The sequence below is a fragment of the Halyomorpha halys genome, unplaced genomic scaffold, assembly GCF_000696795.3.
Source record: "Halyomorpha halys isolate HHAL.00 unplaced genomic scaffold, Hhal_1.1 Scaffold459.1, whole genome shotgun sequence".
In the NCBI taxonomy this organism is placed as follows: domain Eukaryota; kingdom Metazoa; phylum Arthropoda; class Insecta; order Hemiptera; family Pentatomidae; genus Halyomorpha; species Halyomorpha halys.
Genome location: NW_027116111.1, coordinates 841,559 through 853,798, shown reverse-complemented (window position 1 = coordinate 853,798; position 12,240 = coordinate 841,559). Strand labels below are relative to the sequence as shown.

Sequence of the window (12,240 nt, the reverse complement as noted above, 5' to 3'; positions counted from 1 at the left end):
ACCGATTGCATTCCCCATAAGGACTTTTTACTACTTTATAATGGATAAAAGTCATTAAATACGAAACATACAAACTCATGATTCCAGAACTGAATTAGGTAAATTAATTTGGAAATAGGTTACAAGTAGATAATACTGTTTTTGCTGAATGTATGCCGACTACAAGCTATCTTGTATTTTTATTGGAAGATAACTTGCAGTAGGCATTCTATACATGATCGCTAACTATGAGTTATCTCGCAGTCGGCAGTCAACACGTTAATTGACAACTTAAGATTTTAATTTTCAAGGTATTCAGAAGCCTGAAATTGAATAAAAATCCATCTTTCACCAGCTTTTCTCTGAGACTCCAGCATCGATTCTGTTTTAATTTGGCACCAAAGTCACATACATTTTGAAATTACCCTCAAAAAATATTTGTTGAGCTTTATATTATATAGATTCCGAAACATCTTTTATTTTTCTAGTATAATTAATTATTATTATAATAATTAACCATTGTGTAATAATCTGCAGCATTTGCCAAATATAAATGGAGTAAATATTTTCATTATCGAGCTATGTATGCAATGGCTTTCTAAAAAAAAAAATGTTTAGTAAAAAAAATGACAGTTTTTGAGATTCTCACATAAATAGAAATAATAGTTTGATTTTAATTGTAATTTTTATCCAATGGGAAAAGTGTTTGTTGAAAATAAAATGCATATCATCTCTTAAGTTGTGATAACTTATAATTCATTTTTTGGTAAATGCTGAGATGTCACTAGACATATGTGTTGATTTTTTAAATTTTTAAATAATGTGAAAATAGAATTGACTTTTTTTTTTAGATTTACAAGGCATCACGCCTAAGCGAAGGTATGTACATAATTCTATTATTTCTATAATTACCTATTCTTTACGGACAAAGTCATCTACTCAGTGGTTAATTATTATTATTCATTACTTCTAATACCAAAAACTCTTGAAAAATTTTTATTTTATTTATGATTTGATTATTTGAGTAACACTCTGAGCTGTGGCATTACAAGTCCTAATAGAATCTGCTGTGAATCGTGAATAGTTTAATACTTACAATTTTTAAGAAATCCAAATTTAAGGATTTTCAATAAGATGGTAATATGATAAAACTTCTGATAAACACCAGTGAGGATGAGGATGCATTTCATAGGAGCGCTAATAAGTGTGCTCATTAGACATAGAAGCAGGATATTAAGATAGGAGGAGCTAATATTTCAAAGTAATCTGTCTGGGCAAATTTGCCACTTTAAATACTTAAGTGTGACAACATTCAGGACTAAAAAGAAAATATGGATGTGGCTGACATTAAGTTAAGCAAAGTTTTAGTGTCAACCATAAAAAAAATCAAAATTTATAAATAATGTTAGATTGGTACTAGTTTCAAATACTCAATGCAGTACTACCCAGCGGCTTCATTAGGACCACACCCTCCCACAGATCTTTGCCCTAAGTCACTTTTTGATCGATACTATTATTATATTGATGGCTTACTTTGCAGTGGTGCTAAGTATATTTCCACTAGCTTTACTAACAATACAATTAAAGGTTATCTCTTTTAAAACAATTTGTTAAAGTTATAGTTTTCCTAAAAGAGAGGACCTTTAATTATATTGTTTTCAAAGTTAGTGGAAATTTATGTAGCACCACTGTTAAGTAAGCCATCGATATGATGTTATCTTATAATTTTACATTTTCAAATTAATCTATTAATAATCAGAAATTTTTATTTCTTTTCTTAATTAATAGTTTTTTTTACAAAAGATTAATAGGTGTTGTGGTGAAGAATGTTCCTATCCTTCAATATAATAATAATAATTTTAACATTATTCAATCGGCAGGAAAACCAATTATTGGGTCATGGTCTCCTCTATTATCTTCCACCAAATTAATGGGTGAAATGCAGCTGTCCTCAAATTCCAAAAGATAACATTCTTAACACAACTTAAACATTATTAAAACACTGTCAGGTCCTCCTAGATTAGGACAATGACTTATTATTTAAGTGTTTTTGATTTTCTGAGTGATGGAGATCACCAATACCCCATCTCTTACCATAATTCATTTTTAGTATTTGTTTGTTTCCCACCCTACACATTGTTAAAAAGACCTGATAGGTCTCTTGCGGATTTCCAGGTAATTATCCTACTTTTTCTTTATTCATCACTAATAAATAGCTTCTGCATTCAATTTGACATATATATTCTCTCTTTGAACGCTTATTCCCTTAAAATCCTGTAAAATAGACTCAAGACCTGTGATGTCATTGAGAGTTCTGAAGTTGTTTTCTTTATGTTTTCACAAAAAAATAGGCTATAAGATGGATATATGATGTTGAAAATCCTAGTGATCTTAATAAATCTAATTGAGGAATACGAAACAGTTTTTGATACAGAGTAGAGTGATTCAAATGACTTCATGAATACTCAACCAGACAACGGAGATGATTAATCTGTTGCTTACAGAAAAAATAAGTAAAATTATTGATTTATGTCAATGAAGAAAACTCTTCACATCTAAAGAGGAGAGAAAAAACACAAAACAAATCGACTGGTAAAATAGGGACAAACAAAAAAAAAAAATAGACCATACAATCAAGAAGTCATTTCTCTAAACTTACAATGAATGGATAATAAAGGATTAAGCCTCCATAATCGATCTTCTTATGGGAAAGTGGGAAAAAAGTGCTAGAAAGTGTATTTTTTAATTTAAGTCCATATGATAGGTCATTGCACGTTCCCAGGTTTATTTTTTTACTGCCCCTAATGGCAGATTAGACATAAATAAAATGCTTTAAGAAAATATTTTTATGAGCATTCTATAGCTTTTAATAATTTTAGTATTTTTGTATTTAAATTAAGTTTAGACAATCGTTTTTCCAGGCATTCAAAGTCTAACACTTCAATAGTATCTCTTTCACCACAGCCTGTTGTTTTTCCTGCACTGAATTTCTCACCTATGTGAAAATGTTTAATGAATATTATTTCATAAATAAAAATATAAGATATGTACAATACAATGATATGTACCATAAAATCTTTCTGAAAAAGAACATAAACCAAGCCATGTTTTAAAACATATTTGGTCGTTCTCTTTAAGATCCACTATTTCTTTAAATGTTGTGGTCTCTTCTTCATCAAATTCACGTCCCATCACTTCTCCTAAAGCTTTGGTGACAACCTAGAAAATATTTTAGGGTACTTTAAATTAAAGCTTAGAAAAATGAAAACTTTTTTTTAAAATTTAAATACCTTTTCAGTAATGATATTTTTAGTTTCTTCTTTATATTTATCAAAAACATGTCTATATAGAAGTAGGTTTGATTTTGAAAAATACACATACTCTTTCAAGTACTGAAGTGGTTTCATTTCTAGGTGATATAAAATAATAATAATAATTACAATCAATAAATTTCAATTTAAGGAGATTTACTATTTTTCAAATAATTTACCTCGAAGGATTCTCTTATCAATCGGTAAATCAAATCTTGAATCTGAACGCTTGTAGGTTCTGGGGTAACATAGCCATTTTTCTGGTTCACAAGGGGGTACTTTAAAATCATTGTCTAATCTAACTTCATCACGAGGTAAAACTTTACTGGCACCCAAAGCTTCTTGAAGAACTCTTTTCCACTAAAATAAATATTAAAGTTTATTTAAGATTCTATAGAAAAATTATTCCTTAAGACATTGTGTTAGTAATCTTTAAATTAACAGAGCTCTAAAAATTATTAATTTTATTTATTGAAATTTATCAAGTGAACAAGAATGAAGGTTCATAGGATACATAAAACAAAAAACATAATTTAAGATTTGGAGCCTTAATTTTTCATTTTTATTGAAAAAATGTAGGAAAAGTATTATTACATTCTTATTTTGAGTTTTAGAAAATATTTTTTTCTCCCAAAAAATTGAGCAATAATATTAAACTGTGTATCAAGGAAAATAAACATAATTTTTCAGTTTTTATTTCTTTCTCAACTACCTAAGATAGAAAAAGAAATATGGTAATCGACCAAATAAAAAGTAATAGATGATGTTCTTTAAACGTTTTAAACTATTTCTATGGATGGGCTAATTTATTTCAAAACTCTTAAACAATATTCTTCAGCACTTTTTATTTTTACAATTCTTTTACCAATTATTCTATTATTAATGAGTTCAAGACTGTGATTGAAACATTTTCCAAACTTATAATTTTCTTTTGTAACCATTATGAATTATGGTTCCCAGTAGATGTCCCCGCTAGAAACAAATGTGTCTCACCATTGCAATTTTTCAGATATTGAAACAAAACAAAAATTATAACATTTATTTTTTATTAATATACTTGTTTGAGAGTGGTTTAGTTTCTTTTTAAAACAATTTTGATCCTTTTTCTCTCAACTTTATTCTTTTTTAAACGTCGGATGTTTAAAAAAGAATAAAGTTGAGAGAAAAAGGATCAAAATTGTTTTAAAAAGAAAAATTATAACATTTTTAATTCTCACACTATATCGCCTAAGTAGTGAGGAGGGTGGATAAAAGAAATTCACAATTATAAAATGATAATTTAAATAAAGTAAAACTTTTAGTGCTGCAGGGAAAGAGAGTTACTTTTTATTTTTTAAAAATATTATCACTTTACTACTTACTATAGGAATATGGATTTTCAAAAATTGTCTATTTTTTAAAAAATGGTCATAAGTCATTTTCAGAGGCTTTTGGAGTAGAATATCTAAAATAGGATAGAGAATGACTAATTATTTTTTATTCAATTTTATGATCCATTATTTTACCAACCCATCAATAGGAAACCAATGGGTTTAATTTTAGTAATGAAGGAATACTAAAATTATAAAAGCTTTAAAAATTGTACTAGAAAAAATATTAATATTTCAAAGTTTTCACTAAAAACTAGGAAATGATGTGTATCTCATTTAACTTATGAATCTTGAAAAACAATTCTCTCATGAAATGAATCTTGGAATTTTCTCTCTAGTGCTTTTCAGGTCCTCGCCGATCAAGCCCGAACAAATAAAAATTACATTGGTATAAGGGAGCAATATTGCATAAAAATAAACAAGCAGACTTAACACATTTATATTTTTTATTAACAGTGAATTTTTAAAATAAGCCTTGTTAATCTATAAACCAAGAGTAATATTCTCTTCTAACTTTTAGAAATTTCAAGGTTATGTTTTTTATATATTGTTTAACAGTACTATATATAATATTATATATTCTTTAAGATAACTTTTTGCATTCAGAGTAAACTTTATTTTCCATCATTATTAATGCTTGGATAATAATGAAAAAAAAAAATTAAGACTGAATCTCTTGTTGAAAATCATTGAATTCATGAAAGTGATCTTGTAGCATCTTACAGACTTTTTTTATAAGCAAATGTAGAGAAAAGTAGCACTGTGGGTTATTGATTAAATAACTTTAATGAGAATGATACTGTTCTTAAAGAATAATAAAAAAATAAATAAACAGTGAAGACATACTATTCTCCTGAATTCAGATTCAATGTCACTAAGAGAAAGACTCCTCCTTAGGTGTCTCAATGTTTTGTTATCAAAGAGGTCAGACTCCATCAGGGGTGGAGTAGGGTGAGATGAAGCACATTTATTCACAGCTCTGCTCTTCTCAAAATCAAAATCATCACTTTCATAATCAGTTCCGTCTATTCTACATGTAGATACCTAGAATGCACCTTCAATTAAGATTATTTTAAAATCTTATTCAATTAACAAATCAGAATCACATCCATCGGTATATGCTTTTAGTCCATCTACAAATCAAAAATAAGTTTTTATGCAGTAATTTTTATCTGAATAATTAGCAATAATGCTTTCAGTGAATTAGAATATAAAAAATTAAGAACTTTTTTTTAAAATTCATACCAATAATATTAAGCCTATTTTATTTTATTATTATTTTAAAAAAGAGTGGATACGTCTGTTAAGAAATAAGAGGAATATCTCTGAGGATCTAATTAGAAACAGTAGATATCCAATTTCTACTTAACTCATAATATAAATTTTGTATAAATCTTTTAATAGGTTTTACTATGCCTAGTTCTAATTGAAATGGTGGTTAGATATTTAATATTTTTAAAGTCTTTATCTATGTTTCAAGATGAGGATAATTATTTGAGATAAAGCCAAAATGTTATCATCTAATCATAAAGCTAAACTTTTTGTCTTATTTTAAGTTATTCTGACCAAACCTGACATTATATCATACAAAATAACAACTTAATAACTATATAATACAAGATTATTTAACATAATTTTGATCTAAAAAAAAATAAAATAATAATAATAAATTTCATTTTATCAACAAAGATGCCGATTTTTAGATATCACTAACACTCTGTCAATGACCATTAAATAATGATAATAAATATTCCTAAAAAAAAAAATTAAATGGATTATTTATTGTCTCATTAAAAAAATTGTTTGGTGACGTACCAATGTGTCCTTTGGTTCAATAAGATCTATTACTTCTTTTTCTCCTTTCTCAATGTCTAACATTATCTTTTTCTTTTTTTTCCTTATTTTACCTCTTCTTTTAATTACCTCACATTTTACTTCTTCTTCTTCTGCTTCACTCTATAAATATTTTATTTATCACTAGAAGTCATGGTTAGATTATTAAAAAATAATTTAATCAAAATACCCTTGATTCAGTATGGACTTCATCCTGTGCACCAGGAGACACAGATGTTGGTTCAACTTTCACATTTCGTCCACATAGGGAGCTAGGGCTCGGGGAAAAAGTTGACTGCATGCCTCCAGATGTCCTTCCCTAAACAATAAATGTAAAGTTTTTTTATGGTTATTTATTCATAGTAGATATTCAATAGTTTACTTACTGTTTCTTGTGACGTTGTTCTTCTTAAATTCAGAACCAATTGTGGTCTTGGTGGAGGCAAGATTTCACTTTCTGGAGTTGTAATTGCTGTTTCTGATTCAACACTTTGTGACCCAAACTTACATATTATATCTTCAAGTATTTGCCCCATCACCTCTGCTTCCCTTTCATCATCAATCTAATCATGAACATTACACCAATTACATTACACCAAGAAAACTGAAATAATCCATTTTTTATATCAAGGATGAAAAAATAAGTTTTTAATATTTACCCTTTTTCTTTTAGTTTTTTCTATTGCCATCTTTAGTTGAACATTTTTAGTTGGATGATTACAAAATATAGAACAACCATTGCGAAATGGATTTATCAAAGAAGAAAATGGTTTTATTGCCATTGGTGCAGGTTTAATACAATCTTGAAATACAAGCCTATTAATGGTCTATAAAAAAAAAAAAAAAAAGATAAATCCATTATTCAAAATCTACAGTTAACATAAATTAAATTGCATAAGCTATACCTCTTTTCTTTTAAGCTTAGGTGACATTTTCTTCAGAGGTGGAATTTTGAAATTTGAATGGACCATTATTTTTTGTAATATTTAGTAATATGTAATTCAAGATTAAAACAAAAAAATTAAGCTCATAGAATTATTACTGTTGTTGGTCAGAATGGAAACCAACTTGATTGATCAAACAATCTCCTAGCACTAGTTAATGCAGTTGAATTCTTAAGTTAATTCAAATAGTAATGTTATGTTCTTCTTAAACAGTTTTACAAATTCGTTTGAAATGTCCATGGTAAATCAAATTTAAAAATATTTGCATGATTTTTAAACAATCCTCAATGAATTGGAAAACAATAAAGCGAAATTTTAACGGTGATGGTGATAGTGACAGTAGTAGTGATAGTGAAAGCTGTCACAGCCATTATGATCGTGTAGACTAAAATTTGGTGTCGCACTATCAACTATCTGTCTTATGTGTGACGAACTTGCACGACAGATATTTGTTAAAGTGGAGTTCCCACGGTGATAGTGATAGTGACAGTGAATTTTTCGTGCATGCGCAGATAATTGATAGCACTATCAACTATCAAGTAAAGCCTCGTCATATCAGTGTTAGTTGAATATATCCTAATTTTACTAATGTAAAAATGTATACTAATATACTTCCTAATGATAACAATTATTAACAATATTTCAACTAATTTCTTTGCCTTTGACATTATTCATTTATTTATTTTCGAATTTTAATAATTTTTGTTTAAATCACAAATTTTGGTCACAACTGATAATAGTAGCAGAGCCGCTAAAGGGTAGATTCAGCCGGGAAAGCTGTAATAGAAGTTCCAATGAAATACTGAAAGGCAAATTAAATATAGGTATGCAATTTTTATGTCCCGTATTTATTTCTTTTGATTCATTGGTTTACGTTAATTGCAATTTCATATTCCTCCATGTTCCGTTTCGTATTTTGTTAGTTTAGCTAGTAATGATTTTACTGATTTAGTAGTTATTAAAATTTTCATTTCCAATGTGAACCTCGAAAGAACTTCTGAAAATAATTTAGGACTAATCTCAGGCGTTTCGGACTGTTATTTGGAAATACTTTTTTAAGCTTAGTTTTTATATTTTTAATTAAGAAACTTTGTATTAGCCTACCTAGTTGCGGTAATATTTATTTTGATAGTTACATTTCTTTCAAAACGTAAAACTGCAGCTTCAGGTCGGCTATATATTTTTTTCTAGTCGATTCTTTTTTTTTTTTAGGATATAATTATAATGACTGAATGTTCAGTGGTTTATATTGTGGAAATATTTGGTATTTAGTTTGTCAATTCTTTATTAACATGGTTGCTATTAATGTTTATAATCAATTATATATGAAGCCAAAATTTGTTCCCAGGGTATCATACAGATAATAATAAAGTCCCTTGCTTTCTGATTTTTTTCCTTTTTCCGCCTTAATACTTAATAATATTACCAATAATTTATTTCTTACGACGTTTCGGATGAACTCTATTCTTATTTATATTTATGCCTCAAAATGCCAAATATAACTTTCAGTGTTACAAAAAGAATTAGTTAAGCTTTTAAGATGATATAATTAAGGAGTTTGAACTGTAGTATAGAAATGTTACACCAATAATCTGTAATCTGATAAAATAATAGAAGAAACACATACTTTGGGTACTTTTACCATGATTTAGATTCAGCAGTTCCCAATGTGGGTGCCGCGATTTTTTTTTAGCCCAAGAAGAGTGCCGTATTGAAAAAAGTTTAGGAATCACTAATTTAGATTATTTGAATGATTAGGACATAAAGTATGGTATCTTGGTTTAAGGTAAAGGATAGTAATTAACACTCATTTTACAATTGTAAATTTTCATTTTTCAATTACCATGTCTTACGACCGAGAGCCTCATTAAAATAAATTTGGGTGAATAATTGTGGTTAGTAGGGATATTTCGTAATTTTTAGTTGGTAGTGTCACATTCCTCCCTCCTAAACGGGAAGGTTTTATTATAACCTTACATATATTTAAAGTGGGAACTGTCACTTTTACCTGACAGAACTTTTGAGTTACTTTCAAAAACTAATATTAGGATGCCTTACGATAAATGGGTTCTGAAAAACCTAAAAATAGTACCTTGAGACTTCTTACATTTTCGTTTCTTAGAAAGAATCCTATAAATGAAGTAAATTAATTTTAATAAATATTTTTCCTTTATTTTGTGAACGCATATTTAGTGACTGGTTTACTTTTACAGTTCTCTGTCACTAGTCTTGCTAGTAAGTTTAGTGCACGCTCCTTTGGTAGTTCTAGAACATTCAGGTCAACTAGCAGTACTTCAAGACCATGGTCCAGAGTTTCACGAAGGATGTCAGTAGCGAATTAGCCAATTTTAATTTAAAATATTTTGTGTTTATTTTATATATGATATAATTTCCTTTTTAATCAGATGGAAGGACTCTACTCTAGAAAATTCTTACCAGTGCATCAAAACCGCTTGGCCTGTACCTATTATTGAAGCTTTATTTTTGCCTGAATTTAAGATTGACTTCACTAAAAAACATGATTTTGAGGTATATGTTTTAACATTTTATGAATTTGACCAGTTTTTCCAATTTTTATTTTTTATGGTAATTTGTTTTGATTTTTATGCTTTTTTGGTTATATGGCTTATTTTTATGGTGATAATATTTTAAGGTGATTAATGTGATATCTCGAGGTGCATTTGGAAAAGTTTATCGTGTAATGAATAAAGAATCTCAGGAATATTTTGCATTGAAAGTTCTAAGCAAATCAAAGGTGAGTTTTTGTAACTATTAATAAAGTATTTGTAAATACCTGAAAACAAGATCTTAGTCACTCTCCCACGCTATCCAAGGTCTCATAATTACTTGGAAGATGTGATTTAAAAACTGATATTATCTTGAATCTTGTTTGTTCAAGAAGTGTGATTAATCTGTAATGTTTTTGGGGATTTTGTAGAAAATATATTCAGAAGTCTTTTTATTGGTATATACAATTGAATCTATTAAAAAAAAGTAAGATCTCTTTAAGTTAAAGAGATCTCTTTAAATTCAATATATATACATTTTTTTATTTTAAAACACTTTCTGATATTAAATAAAGTTTGTTTTCAAAACTGATCCAAAAGACTGTATAGAACATTTGTATTGTCCAAAAACTAGTCAAACCATTCAAATGTGTAATTATAAATATGTATTATTGTTCCATCTCTTTGTCAAATATAAACATTCATCATTAAATACAAATTGTGTACAATAAAAAAAAAAGAATAATTTTACTTTCAGGTATCTTTGATTATTAATTTTCTCTTTGATTATAAAAAAAAATGCCTCCAGTCCTAAAATGTTTACTTTAATTGAATGGAATATGGTCTGGGTGCGGTCAAAAAAACCCAAATAGTAAATGATTATACTATTTTTATTGAGCCAACATTTCGCCCCACGTTGCAGGGCTTCGTCAGGGCTGTTTTGACGGGAGTCACAGTTTACTTTAATTGTTTTAACATGATTTCCATTAACTTATTGTTCATCCAAAACGTAAGAGGCACAACTCAGAAATTTTAATAGTTAGAGCTTTTTCACATCAAAAAGCAGCCAGCCCTCAGATACTAGGTCAAAGCTATAGTTCAATGGTTTGCAACCTGAAGTCCATGGCTAGTTAGTTGAATTAGTTTAGTTGTAAACTTATCTATTATATAACTAAAGCTTATATTATTTTTAATCTTTTAGGTTCTAAGAGACAATTATGTTTCACAAGTTAAAGATGAAGTCAAAATTCAATCTATGTGTGGACACCATCCATTTATCATTAGCAGCCCACAATATTGGCAGAATAGAAGAAAGCTTTTTATAGGTTTATATACAATTAAATAACATTTATAAAGTTCATCGATAATAATGTATTTAGTGGAATCTATTTCTTTTTAATTTGTTTTAGTAAGTGAATATGTGGAAGGAGGTGACTTATTTGATCTCAGCGAAAAGTATGGTGCCCTTCCTGAAGAATTAGTTAAGATATATGTAGCAGAATTGGGTTCAGCACTAGGTAAGTGAGTTATTTAATTCTTAAATTATAGAAAAAATAATACAATAGATACTTAGCTTAGGAGAAAAACAAGATATTTTATTTGCTTAGCTACCAATTTTAATCATTAGGATTTCATTTATTTAACTTATACATAAAATCATCTAATAAATAATTAATAAAATTGCGATTTCCTCCTAAAAATTGTCATTTTTAACTATTTTTCAAAAACAGTTTTCTTACAATAATTTTTTAATACAGGAAAATTGATAAATAAATCCTTTTAGATAAAAGTATATATTTTTATGCTATCGTCCACATGGAATCCTTAACATTGTTGTTCCGATGATAGCATGAAGATCAATATCTTAATCTAAAATGGTTTATCTACTGATTTTCCTTTTCCAAAAAATTATAGTAGAATTGGATTTTATATGAAATCAATGTTAGAACAAAGTTAGGACTTAAAATAAAAATGATAATTCATTTTTATTAAAATATTTACATATAAATTAAAATTGATTTCTTTATAAAAGAATTTGATTTAATTTTGGAGTTCTTAATGTAGGTGAAATATTTTTTTAAATAATAACTTATCACATAATTACTGTAAACAATGGTTATTACCTCATAGAGTAAAATAAATTTTATATACATGCTTATTTAAAAAATGAGCTTAGTTTCTTATATTTAAATGTTAAAATAGTAATCATGAGCCAAATACCTCATCAAATTGAAGAAAGTTAAAGAGAGAAGGAGAAAGAGAAAGATAAAAATAAAATTTTGTTTTTAAAAAAATA

General features: G+C 27.7%; 2 protein-coding genes across 3 annotated transcripts in view; one reads left to right on the top strand and one right to left on the bottom strand.

Annotated features, from left to right (window-relative positions):
* Nucleotides 1-2,762: 2,762 nt before the first annotated feature.
* On the bottom strand, nt 2,763-7,799 carry LOC106683042 (uncharacterized). The gene is made up of 10 exons (XM_014424247.2): nt 7,399-7,799; nt 7,153-7,320; nt 6,880-7,056; nt 6,684-6,812; nt 6,476-6,616; nt 5,507-5,704; nt 3,470-3,650; nt 3,270-3,388; nt 3,048-3,198; nt 2,763-2,974 (listed from the first exon to the last, which is right to left on the bottom strand). Exons 1-10 carry the CDS (start codon nt 7,462-7,464, stop codon nt 2,826-2,828), a joined length of 1,479 nt encoding a protein of 492 aa, XP_014279733.1. The 5' UTR covers nt 7,465-7,799; the 3' UTR covers nt 2,763-2,825.
* A 1,593-nt stretch (nt 7,800-9,392) lies between these two features.
* Nucleotides 9,393-12,240, top strand: part of S6KL (S6 Kinase Like) — a 253,183-nt gene continuing 250,335 nt past the window's right edge. For both annotated transcript variants that reach the window (XM_014424257.3, XM_014424256.3), the window contains exons 1-6: nt 9,393-9,578; nt 9,651-9,763; nt 9,843-9,966; nt 10,091-10,192; nt 11,146-11,269; nt 11,354-11,461. In XM_014424257.3, coding sequence (XP_014279743.1) covers nt 9,501-9,578; nt 9,651-9,763; nt 9,843-9,966; nt 10,091-10,192; nt 11,146-11,269; nt 11,354-11,461 — 649 coding nt within the window. In that variant the 5' untranslated portion in view covers nt 9,393-9,500. The remainder of the gene's footprint in view (nt 9,579-9,650; nt 9,764-9,842; nt 9,967-10,090; nt 10,193-11,145; nt 11,270-11,353; nt 11,462-12,240) is intronic.

What these genes read in the sequence shown, in the direction of transcription:
- LOC106683042 (XM_014424247.2), bottom strand. Translation starts at nt 7,464, where the DNA reads ATGGTCCATTCAAATTTCAAAATTCCACCTCTGAAGAAAATGTCACCT. An exon ending in AAGTCCATACTGAATCAAGG is followed by an intron (nt 6,617 to 6,683) that starts GTATTTTGATTA and finishes AAATATTTATAG; the next exon opens with AGTGAAGCAGAAGAAGAAGA. An exon ending in TTGAACCAAAGGACACATTG is followed by an intron (nt 5,705 to 6,475) that starts GTACGTCACCAA and finishes GGTGCATTCTAG; the next exon opens with GTATCTACATGTAGAATAGA.